The sequence below is a fragment of the Vanacampus margaritifer genome, chromosome 18 (assembly GCF_051991255.1).
Source record: "Vanacampus margaritifer isolate UIUO_Vmar chromosome 18, RoL_Vmar_1.0, whole genome shotgun sequence".
NCBI classification, from domain to species: domain Eukaryota; kingdom Metazoa; phylum Chordata; class Actinopteri; order Syngnathiformes; family Syngnathidae; genus Vanacampus; species Vanacampus margaritifer.
In genome coordinates this window covers 14,133,794-14,145,939 of record NC_135449.1, presented here as the reverse complement: position 1 = coordinate 14,145,939, position 12,146 = coordinate 14,133,794, and the positions used below count along the sequence as shown (strand labels likewise).

Below are 12,146 nucleotides of genomic sequence, written 5' to 3'. Positions count from 1 at the left end.
TCAGTCTCCACTTGACTACGGCACATGCGCGGCTGACCACATCCTCCACAAGGGGAGATCTTGCAGTTTACCTACCAATGTCATGCACACACCCCAGCGAGTCTATTTTCTGTTCCCGCAATGTCAAGCCCGCATGCGCTCCTACCGGCTCTTACAGGTGATTTGTTTGCACACGCCCCATTGCAACACATACATTGTATTTTGGTCCTGGAACCGTAGAAGTTGCTCGATTCCCATAGCTGCCCTCAAATAACTGCACTTCACTCTGTGGTAAATAGGAACATAGGTCTTGAAATAGCTGAATAAATTAGTTCATCATGGTGGAAACAAATTAAACTATTTTCATAACACAGTATTATGTTACACTAGTTAATTTTACAACAAAATGCCAGAATATATTTTTTTCTCTTGCTTCATGTTCTATCCATCTAGCAATTCTTTGCCACACATCCATTCCTCTACCCAATCATCTAACAGCTATCTACCACTCCTCTACCTAATGCATTCATCCACACATGTACACAAACAAATCATCTGACAAAAAAACATCCAACCATCTACAAAGCATCCATTCAATCATCTCTCCATTGCTCATATGGCCAAATCATCCAACCATATACTGTACGTGTCTACCCAACCGATCCATACACCCCTTCATTGCCGATCTAACAATCAAGCGTTCTCAATCATAACCCATGGAAGAACAGTAATTTGTCCTGATTACAGTCTATAAAAGTCAGAATGATGTTACTGTCCCTCTGTTCCTGTGGCAAAACGTGGCATTTGTGTTTTGACGAAGTAAATCAGAGACTGCTGCCTGGGTAATCCCAGATTTCCTATGGTCCGACTCTCATTTTAGCAAAGGGCTTGACTAACAGCTTTCTTTTCAAATGATTGCTTTGCTACACTACTTCAGAAGGAGGCAGCAGGCATGAAATTCAATTATAGAGCACACGCTCCAGAACCTCTTCTGCTTTAATCCCTCGTTTGCCCATGCCTTGTGTTAGCCTTCTACATGCCCCTAACATCTTGTATTTTCTCCCATGTAATAGCTGTCTTTGAACTCAAGAATCCACCCGTCCTTTGTTTTTTTTTTTATTGACACATTCTTGCACTTCTTCATAATTCTGCCATTCCTAAACTCTGGATGGTACAGTACATCCCTCTCACCTACAATGCACTCTGTAAAACACAATTATTAACTGAATGAAAATGTACAGTCAATCGACCCATCCTTGAGTGTCCTATCTAAACATTTTTCTAATCAAATGATATTTACCATGCTTGAAACTTTATAAGAGTAGACAAATGAATAATGAGCTAAACCTAGTACATCAGAGGTGGACATTCCGTCAAAATTGGCGTCCGTTTTGCTGACGATTTACACATAACGGGAAACTTTGAAAAACTGCAGTGCACTGCCAGAAGTGGGTTGTCGTCTGTCAATGTAATCATCATTAACTAGGTCAGTACCAACGGACCTTTTCAGTTCGTCAATGACAAACGGCAGTTTCACTGACGAATGATGGAAACATAGACGGACACTCACTTCGCTGACGCACTGCAAAGTACTTCCACTTCTTTCCCGGGACTGCGGCTGAGCCACTCTTTTTCTCCTGCAGCAAACAATTAAATTCTGTATACACTTACCACTAATGCTCACTTCCTCGCACACCATCCTCCAAGACTTCTCTCTTCTGACTCTGTCCCAACAATGATAGCTGCCCATAGTTCAGAGCTTGGGTGACCATAGACCACAATGATGTTTTCCTCCTGTTGTAAATTTTATTGCTATGTCTCCGCAAGCATTAGTTTAGTGCTCAGTTCATTAAATTTACATTTAGCTAAGGGGTCCTCTGTTGCACCATTTTACAACAGGCAGGATATTGACCCTACAAGGGGTCCTAGAATGTAGAATTATAAAGACCGTTGGCCATGTGCGGCAGTTTTCCTGTCAGTTACGAACGTGTGCGCATACTATATGTGGCGACATTGGTGAGGAAAAGAATGGTAACATAACAAACAATGTCAAGTGCAACATAGTGGTGACAAAATGTGAATTAGCATGACGTAAGTGTGGACAAAATAACATTGACAGACTGATAATCGACAAACTGTGCCCAAAAATTTACTGTCGATCCTAAAATATCGACTGTTATTTAGCAATGACGGAAGCCCGGTTAAGATAATGTTGACGTAGTGATGATTAAAGTTTGAAATACTGACCAGCTCAGTGAACTAGTGGTAGAGTGTCCGCCCTGAGACTGGGAGGTCGTGGGTTCAATCCCCAGCCAGGTCATACCAAAGACTATGAAAATGGGGCCCATTTGCCCTCCCTACTTGACACTCAGCATTATGGGTTGGAATTGGGGGGGTTACATCACCAAATTATCCCTGAGTGCAAGCCTTTGCTGCTGCTCACCGCTCCCTCGGAGGATGGGCCAAATGCAGAGAGTGAATTTCACCCTACTTAGATGAGCGTGCCAATCAGTGGTACTTTAGCTTAAATACAGTACTGACGGTTTGGCCATGACGGAAGGGTTTCCCAACTGCTGAATGATGGACGCTCACATTTCTTTGACATGCCATCTCTCTTCTTTGAGATGCCACCATCTCTGTATAAATGTACTGTATAAGTATTAGATACAGTTTTGACTATGTTCAATCTTGACCACAATGGGCCAAGACGTGCAGATTTTTTTCACTGTGTGTTGTATCTGAAAATACATTTGTAAAGTCCTTAATAAGCTAATAAAAATTACTGAGATACAGTACATGACAACCAACTTTTCATTCTAAAGTTCATTCATAAACCATAAACCTGAGGAGCTCTAGCAACAGTTTTATGCCTCTAGATCCAAGGGTCTGTGGGAGAAATGAAGCGTTTAAGGTGGGTCAGTGCCAGCCACTCTGTTTGGTCTGGACCACCAAGAAAAGCAGGGAAGTTTCCCTGCTCTGGATGCTAGCCTGGGAAATCTAACATCTCATATTCCTCTCCCATCCTCAGACCCTCTTGAGTATACGATAGACAGGAGGGGGGTCTAATAATGTCGTTTCCCCATACTCAAAATACCTCCACTTAACTATATTGACAAAAATCTTCTCATGCATCATTTTATGTCTTCGTCTGGGACTCCAATTTGACCCTCTTCCACTGACTCTGACTTTCTACTTGTCCCTCTGCCTCTGTAATGATGGGGTGTTTATGTGTGAGTCTCAGAGAGGTCGACTGGAAGTGGCAGCTGTGGTCTGGCCTGTGGTCAGACACTGATTGGCAAAGGGTAATGACATAATACCAAGATTTGTGCAACAATTTGTTAGATGTGATGTGATGTTATGATGTCATTACACAAAAAGCCAACAGCTAAAGCAACATCACAATTCTTGTAATATTACACTCAATTTCAAAAGTGTTTTTATAATACTGTATAATCACTGAGAAAATTACAGATTACATGCTTCTTGGAGTCAGATGGCTTAGTCTGAAATATGTGTAAAAAGTTGAGACACGCTATCAATACTTGATAAGAGGCATGACTATTCTTTTATCAGAGAGTTGCTAACAAAGCCAGTCGATTGTATGGGAAATCCATGCTTTCTGCAAGAAGACAGAGTTAATGGTGTCAGAAAGGGCAAGAGGCTTGGGACTCACAAATCACATCCGCCAACATGAGCCTTTTCAATCCAACATGATGCGCAATGGCTCCATGTGAACTTTCACACTGTCTGTTTACATGGCCCTTCAAGTCTTGGGCTCTTCCAATTATTGTTTTTGATTCTGTGACTTCCAGTGTTTTTTGTTTTTGAAAGCTGAACATTTGATGGCATGATATGGGACTCCCAGTGGTCGCTGGTCTGTGGGTGTGTATTACAATGGATAGAAATAGCTTTCCAGACCACAGGGAAAGCCCCTATAAATTGTGGGACACTGGTCACAGTCTTGTTGATGGTCTTACAGCTGTACTAGTTGTGCTTGTTTGTACGAATGACGTTACGTGATGGGTCATTTTAGCAACACTATTCAAAATTCTTTGTTTGTAGACTTGGAGATGGGAAACAAGATGTGTTCATGTTCTCGAGAAGTCCTGAGGGAATGAAGGGTTAGGGGAGGAGATTGTGCCAAAATGCCATGTCGCCTTGGCTGGAATGCAACTAAAGCATGCCCAAAATGCCACTTTCATGCTGCTAAGGTGCTTTGACCTTGCCATTAGTAACATGAAGTCATAGCAACACATGCTGCCAATATCCCAAACTGGTGTCGTATTTAAAAGGAAAATTGTACCAGGTCTGGAAGGAATTGTCCAGTAAATCAGCCATCGTTTTATCATGGAGAATGCCCAGACAGAGAGTACATATAGGTACATTTGTACATGCCTTAGAATGTGAAGCATATTAATTGAACTATATGAAATACGTTATATAAATTGATACAACCCTTTCTGTGTTTCTTTAAGATTGATGCCTTCGCCTCCTTCCGTCTGCTCAAGTCTGATTCGCCACACCTGAACTTGAACTCTCCTCTGAATGCAAGCCATCAATTCTTCAATAAACATTTGAAAAAAAAACGGCTCCTTACCGCAAGAAATTGTGGAGGAGGAGGGCAGGAGAGGGAAGAAGAGAGAGAAAAACAAAAACAAACAAACCTGAGCAGGTCGCTAACCGGGTACCTGCTGCTTACAAGGCGATTGCATTAACCACTACACTATTCCTTCAGTTGGGTTCGGCAGCGCAAAGATTTCACTTGTAGTTTACACAAATGTCAGCCAGAAACTTTTCTGGGATTTTAAGACAGCCAAATGTCATTGAAAGTCTGGATTTAGTGTGCAATACCTGCTAACAAGCAGGTTAGGTTTATAAATCTGTTACCTAGGGTGACCAGACGTGTCTGTTAAATGGGCTCTTTGCACAAATCCACTACTTCCTGAACTCAATACGACTTCTTCATTTCCTGTCTTTCATGAGTGGACAACCTGATTAGTTCAGGTGTGCTTGACCACTGTAACCACGACGACAATGACCAGACACACCTGGATTAATCAATTTGTCCAATCATGAAAGACAGGAAACAAAGGAGTGGTGTTAAGTTTAGGAAGTAGTTGAACTGTGCAAAAGATTAGCTTATCAGCAAGCTCTGCATGAAGCCTGTTAACGATCCTCAGGTCTGTTGGCTGAGAGAGGTATAGAAAAAAACAAGCTGGATAGGGGTACTCGAGGACCGGGGCTGAGAAACAGTGGTTTAGATAATAGTTTTTGCATTTAATTGTTTAGTGCTGTTGAACTTTTATCCAAGACAGCAATATGCATTAGCTAAATAAATAGTGCAACAAACAATTGACTAGTGATTAAATTTGTTAGAAGTACATCCTGGTCAGATTTTATTGTATGTTTGATTTTCAGTGAAATCGCAGTTTGGTTAATAATTTGAAAATCTGTTCGCTCAACTGTTACCACAGTGACTGAGACAAAATTTCTCTTACCTGGCTCTTTGAAACGGAGAGTCCAGAGTTTCCCCTCATCTCAGGGTAAATTTCCTCTGAGTTTTCACATAACTTGCTGATTAGCATAGTCCCCTGGATGCTCTGGAGTTGCACAGTAAAAACAGGAATCTCTAAGTGACCTGAGACTATGAGAACTTTTTAAGTGGCTTCAATTTGTTTGAGGATGGCCATAAGGAATTGTAGCTTCTGTGGATGATAAAAGTAGCTTCATGACTGAAAAGTTTTGGTGTTGAGAACAGCGCCGCCACCGCCCAACACTGCAAACTGACTAGTGTGTTCAACTCCTAGTGGGGACCGGTGGTCGTGTGTTTGATCCCAGGGCTGTTCATGTTTGTTTTTTTTAAATGCCACATTATTTTAGGGGGGCTCAGGCCCCTTTAAAATAGGCCTAACAATGCCACTGGACTCCAGCCTTCCTGTGAAGCTAAAAAGCAGTAAAAAAAAATGATGGAAGAGTACATATGTAGAATTGTACAGTATATCAACAACATGAGAATAAAGGTCAAATAGTCAGCCTGGTAATAGTCAGCATAATGACTTAAATATTCAGCGCTGGGCGAGACCAAATGTACCTGGCAGCACCAAGAGCAACCACTGTGCCATTCAATGAGCTATAAGATGGGGAACATTTTCAAATAGTGAATGTGATATGTGGCTATCGCTCCAGTCATGTCAGAATGTGTGGGAAAAACAAAGAAGGGCAGTCAGTGTCACATGCGTTGTCTTGCTCCCAAAGAGTTCTATATATTGTTATTGCTCTTAAAAAAAAAGAGGGAAGAAAAACTATTTTCATCAGACCGTGAAAACATACTGACTTGAATTAAAAACAAACAAAAAAAGACTTTCAGACTCAGAAACTCATTGTACTGTTGCACCTGTTATCAAACTTTCATTCTTTAAAAGTTCAACAGGAGAAAGGTCTTGAAATAGCTTTCCCATGAGTCTCTGGTCAAAAATAAAATAAAGGGGGCTGGCAGTTGCCGCCCACCACACTGGTGCGACCCTATCATGGGAACCATGCACAACTGTCTGCAGATATTCTAACAGAACACTTAAAAACATCCATCCCCGAATTCCCCTCATTTACATCACTAAGACACAGATGCTCGTTTATCTTTAGCATGCTATAGACTGGAGATTACTCCTCGTAAGCGCGTGTCCGCGTGACTGCCAGGCTTATCCTCAGCTCTGACACGTGTATCGTAGCTTTAAACGACTTCTTGACTTGTCTTAAACATGGTGAGTGAACAAAGGAATAAGCTCATTGCATTAGAAGTGTGAGAGCGAAGAGCCAATAAGACCTGTAAACAAAAAAGGGCATGCTAGCCACACGCAGATGCTAACGTAGCATTTTTCAACAAAAACATTGACATTAAACACACTGCAAAAGACCGTTTATTAAAAGAAAACATTAATGCCTTACAACTTACATGGCTGAAGTATCTTTGAAAGGACAATAAAATAGTCTTTGTACCAGAGAAGAAGAAAAGTGAAGATTCCACTTAAATGGTTCAGGTTGTTGTAGGGGTAGATGAAGCATATTCAGCTGAAGAAAAAGAAGACACCAAACAGCACTGCTTACCTTTCCTTAATTCATTCTCAGACTGCACTCTATTTTAGGGACTTGACTTGGCCACATAACCCTTTTTCCACTGTAGATTTTTTTTAAATAATCCTCCCTTTAACTGCACTGTTTTTGTGTGATAAAGCAAAGTGAGCACATGCTATCTACATTCTTGTGTGGTTGAATGGATTTGTCAGGAAGAGTAATACGTTTGATGCCTCCTCCTGTCACACTGAGGTTGTTTACATGAGGGACAGCTCAGAGATCCAGGAACAAGACAACACACATGTACCTCTTTACCAAAAAGAAAGGCCTCTGTGGGTGGCCAAGCATTTCATCCACTCGTGTCAGAATCATGATATGACCTGAGATTGCATAAGACGAATAAAATGAATTTGTGTTAAAAATATCCATTTTATTACAAGGATCCCCTCCTCTTTTTCAATCTATGTCCTTAAAATAGCAATATAGTCAAAACAGAAGGGTCACAGATGAAAAGGCTTTCTTCTTTAATGGCATCCGGGGAGTTTGAGGGGGATTTTAGGGTGCACACAAACGGTCTGGGGGTTAGAAGTGGTTCAATGATCTAAGGAGTCAGGAAACAGGACAAAAAGTCTTCATTGCACTACAATGTCAACTTTTAGGTAGACAAAAACACAAGTTATTATGAGACGGAAGTTGTAATTTTGTTGTGTAATTTTACCCTTCAGAAAATATTGGTAATATTACAAGAAAATAACTGACTTTTTTCCAAGTAAAGTTGTCATTTTAAAAGCACAATTGCTAGCCTAGGACTGTTGAGGACAGGTTATACATCATAGATTTAGAATTACAGTATGTGAGTATACAACATAGACTTGTTTCATAAGACCTAACCTTCCAATAAAAATACAGTCCATGCACATTAATTGAAATTTCAGATTTGCTCACAGTATCAAAATAATTAGTAAAGCAAAACTAAAACATAAAAGATAAGTTTAAAGAGATAAAGCGACCTCAAGTGACCTAATAAAGTGAGAATTTTAGCAGCACTGTAGCACTAACCATACATTTGTAGTCCAGTGAGGATCACGTGGAAAGTGGGTTGACAAGTGGTGGATGCTGCGGCCTGTACGTGAGGGATTTTTGTTATGCAGGAATGTTCATTTGTCTCATGGCAAGGGCATAAAACGTGTCCTTCTGCAGAGACTGCGAACCGCCTGCCAAAGGTCAGCATGGAAAACAATCTGTTGCTGGGTGCATAAGGTGAGAGGGGATGCTATTGGCCCTGGTCAGGTTCTCTCTAATTTCTCAGGTGGAGGGCAGCAGAGTCCTGATGGTTATCAGCACTCCTCACCACTCTCTGTAGAGACGTCCAGTGCAATGCCTGGCAACTCCCGGAGGTGGTCCATACTCGCGAGTGCATTTAGATTTTTCCACGACAATTTTCTCCGCCGGTGGCAGCAAAGAAAAACATACAGTGCTACGAACAACATTGAAATTAGGAAGGAGATTATCGCGCCGTTGTAACTACCGTGACCACTTCTGTAAATTCTGGCACGAGGACCTCCCTTAGCTGTTCAACAACGTGCCTGATGTTAAACAACGCACGCAAGGACCCCTTAGTAGTCTAACAATAAGACCAATGTAAATACACAAACTCAGCACTGAACTAAAGCAAGCATTAACATATAGCATTTATCATCTACTGATGCCATCACACCACAACAAAAAAGGTAAAGTATTTGTTATTGTTTAAATACTGTACAGGGTGTAAATGTAAATAACATAAATATAAATTAAAATAGGAATTTTCTGTTTTTGGAGCTTGGGAACGGATTAATTGCATTTACATTATTTCTCATGGTAAAAAATATTTGGGAGGTTGAACAATTCGGACTTTGAACACTTCGCAGGAACGATTTATGTTCAAACTCTGAGGTACCAGCGTATTTCTATCTGCCCAGGGCACGTTCCGGCACTCCTTTTTTTTGGCACTATGAATAACCGAATGGCATGTTTGAAAAACTGTCCAAATTTCCAAACAGTCGGAATGGAGCAGCGCACACTCTGAGTGTATTTCTGAACGCGCCCATAGAGAAGAAGACGGCGCTGTCTCATTGCAATGGCTAATGTGATGAAACAGTGAGACTGTAGAGGGAGTATTAAACAGAGGTGGCAAATCCAGGTCCAGAAAGTAAATACCATGCCACAGTTTGGCTTTAGCCACTGGTGCTAGCTCGCTAGCTAGCTCTCTAGCAGGTAAACAAGCACCATGGGAGCCAGCTAGGGAGCTAGCTAGCTAGCACCTGAGGCTAAAGCCAAACTGTGGCAGGGTTTTTACTATCTAGAATTAGATTTGTCACCTCTGGAACATGCACTCACATTAATGCAACCAGATGATTTTTTTTTTACCAGCACACACTGAAAAGTTGTACTGTCACCTATGAATGTTGTACATTTTTCTGTCTGTAATTGCATGTTAAAAGTTCCATCACTCGAAAGCTGACATCTTTAGATGGGGATTGAACCGCCAAGCTTTCTGCCTTCGGCTGCCCCCCAGCACACATTTTACCCAATTTAGCTACCGATGATAGCATTCATACCTGCATAGTCCAACAGCATTGTTGAACTGATTGGTCAACCATTCCCTCCATCTACCACGGCACAAAATGATGGCAAGCAGAAGGATTATAACCACTGACCTCTGTGTTCACCTTTGGTCCAAAGGAAGTCTGTTGCCAGTAAAAGGTATTAACCTTTCCGAGGTCATAAAATAATGCTGGCATGAGATCCCATCAGTGAAAAGCCTACAAATCTTTATAAGATACGATTTGGAGTGTCAGATGACTTTGGAGTTTGTGTGTCAGCAGGGAATGTCATACTATGTGTTTTCCTAATTTTATCAGCAACACATGCTTCCAGGAGCCAACAAGATGACCTAAAGCACACAAACCAGAGGGATGCTTAAGTGACACTGGTTTGACATTGCAGGCGATTTGGAAATAGGCCCACACTCCAGAAGCATGACAGTAAAAATACACCATAAGCTACTCAATGACAGCTTTGTAATAAATGTCACAAGTACAAACTCAGTCTCATGCAGACACTACACACAGCGTCAGCAACTAGCGCATACAGAGGGCCTGTAAAATTAAACAAAGCAGCTCCTGCAGATTGATACGTATCATGTTAAAGAGGTGGAGAGATTTTATAGGGTGGAAACAATTGCGCTGTAGGTTGGTGTTGTTTAACTAATATATATATATATATATATATATATATATATATATATATATATATATATGCATATTCATATTCAGGGTATCCCGGGGAGCTAGTGCAGTTTGGGGATGACTGGATTTCAGCAGAAAAGTGTTGTTCCCTAGTGCACATATTCCACTCCATCTGCCTAAGGGTTAAGATTAGGGCTAGTGTGCATTTACCACGTGGGGGCAGGCCTAGACCAAGACCAAGTGGACTCTTTGTGTAAGCAAACAGCTGAACTGGACACGTAAAAAAATTAATAAAGGCAAAATAATGAAATACTATAATATCCAATAGGGATGGGCGAGTACCAATACCAGGTATCGGTATCGGGCCGATACCAGACATATTTCATGGTATCGGTACTCGCGATGGTTATGGATTCTAGTATCGTTTTTCGGTCAGGAACTAACTGCTTAAATGATTAGTTTGCATTTATTGACCGCCACAGGTACCTCAAGTACAAAAAAATCCAAGGGTTTTTTCCTGCCTAGAGTACTCGTTTATTTAAGGCTTTAGCGTAGCGCACGCACGGACTACTTTTAATTTAGGTACTTACAGTATATCACCAACGCAAGGGACGGAAGAAGAAGTGGATGTTACTTATTTGATTCAAGCAGCGGGAACAAAGGAATTAAAGACAAATCGAAGGGGCGCAAGGAATGCGGAAATGGCGGCGATGACAAACAAGGTTTCCGTAGGTGAACCTGCGGAAGGATCATTACCGGAGAGAGCGAGCGCCTGCAGCGAACGAGGCCGAGGGTGCGGCCGACTCGCGGGAGCCCACCCGGCCCGCTGCTGTGGGACGACTGGCACTGGCCGCCCATCCGCCCCGCGTCCACTCAACCTGGTCCAGGCCGGGCCACGGCTGGCCTGGGGTAAGTTGCTGCATTTGCGCCCAAGTCGCCATGAAAGGAGCAAACTATACGTTACATGAATATGTGGATATGTTAATCAATGGAGAAGCGTCTATGCATAGCCTCCAATGTAGCCTCCAATGGTCAGGCGCTGGTGGACAGCGGGAGCTCGGAGCACGTGTATGACAACCAGAAAAAAGAATCCCCCGCACATTGACAGAAGAACTTCACTCAAGGAGTTTATTTGAGGGAAACAACAAAAATTTGAGTTTCCCTCATTGAGTGAAGTTCTGTCAGTGTGCAGGGGATTCTTTTTTCTGGTTGTCCTGTGTATATGTTATTTTAGCGTGATGTGAAGGCTGCCACGTTACAATTCAACTGGCTCGTGATTTAAGATGTGGCCTGTAGGGCAGTACTCCAGTAGCTATTGTGTTTCGTGCCTGCAAATTCATCACAAGCTTCTTCTTCTTCCTTTGTTTTTGTTTTTTTAAACCTGTAACGCAAAAGAAAAATGCCTTAAAAATACCCTATTTAATTTGCCTTATTAGGCCTACTGATGAACTGCTCAAAATTCATAAATGCACAATCACAACCCTGGCGTATATTGTAAATGTACAATTTGAAAAAAATTAACTGTTGAACAGTTTTTTATTTTAAGTACTTTAATTACTCTTTATCCAAGCAAAAATATATTTAATCCGAGTACTTCAGTACTCTATATAATTTTCAGTTGAGTATTCAAATACTAAAATACTCTATACTTGCAGCCCTACTGTGTTCCTTAAAAGGAAGTTGTACAACCACATATTTTGATTGGGAGTTTTTTTCCCCTGGCCACTGGATTATTTGTTTCATTTTAATTATCTATTTTTTGAAATTCATTTTATTGTTCTCTATGCAAAATGACTTTTATGAACAAATTGAAAGAACATAATTGCCATTGTCAAGCAATTTTAAGGAAAGGAAATGTCCTTTTTTTAA

General features: G+C 41.3%; 1 protein-coding gene across 1 annotated transcript in view; it reads right to left on the bottom strand.

Annotated features, from left to right (window-relative positions):
• The window catches only part of myocd (myocardin), a 105,451-nt gene extending 96,998 nt beyond the window's left edge, over nucleotides 1–8,453 (bottom strand). Inside the window, exon 1 of the mRNA XM_077551548.1 lies at nucleotides 8,399–8,453. Within this exon, the coding sequence (XP_077407674.1) occupies nucleotides 8,399–8,453 (55 nt within the window). The remainder of the gene's footprint in view (nucleotides 1–8,398) is intronic.
• Between the last annotated feature and the right edge of the window lie 3,693 nt (nucleotides 8,454–12,146).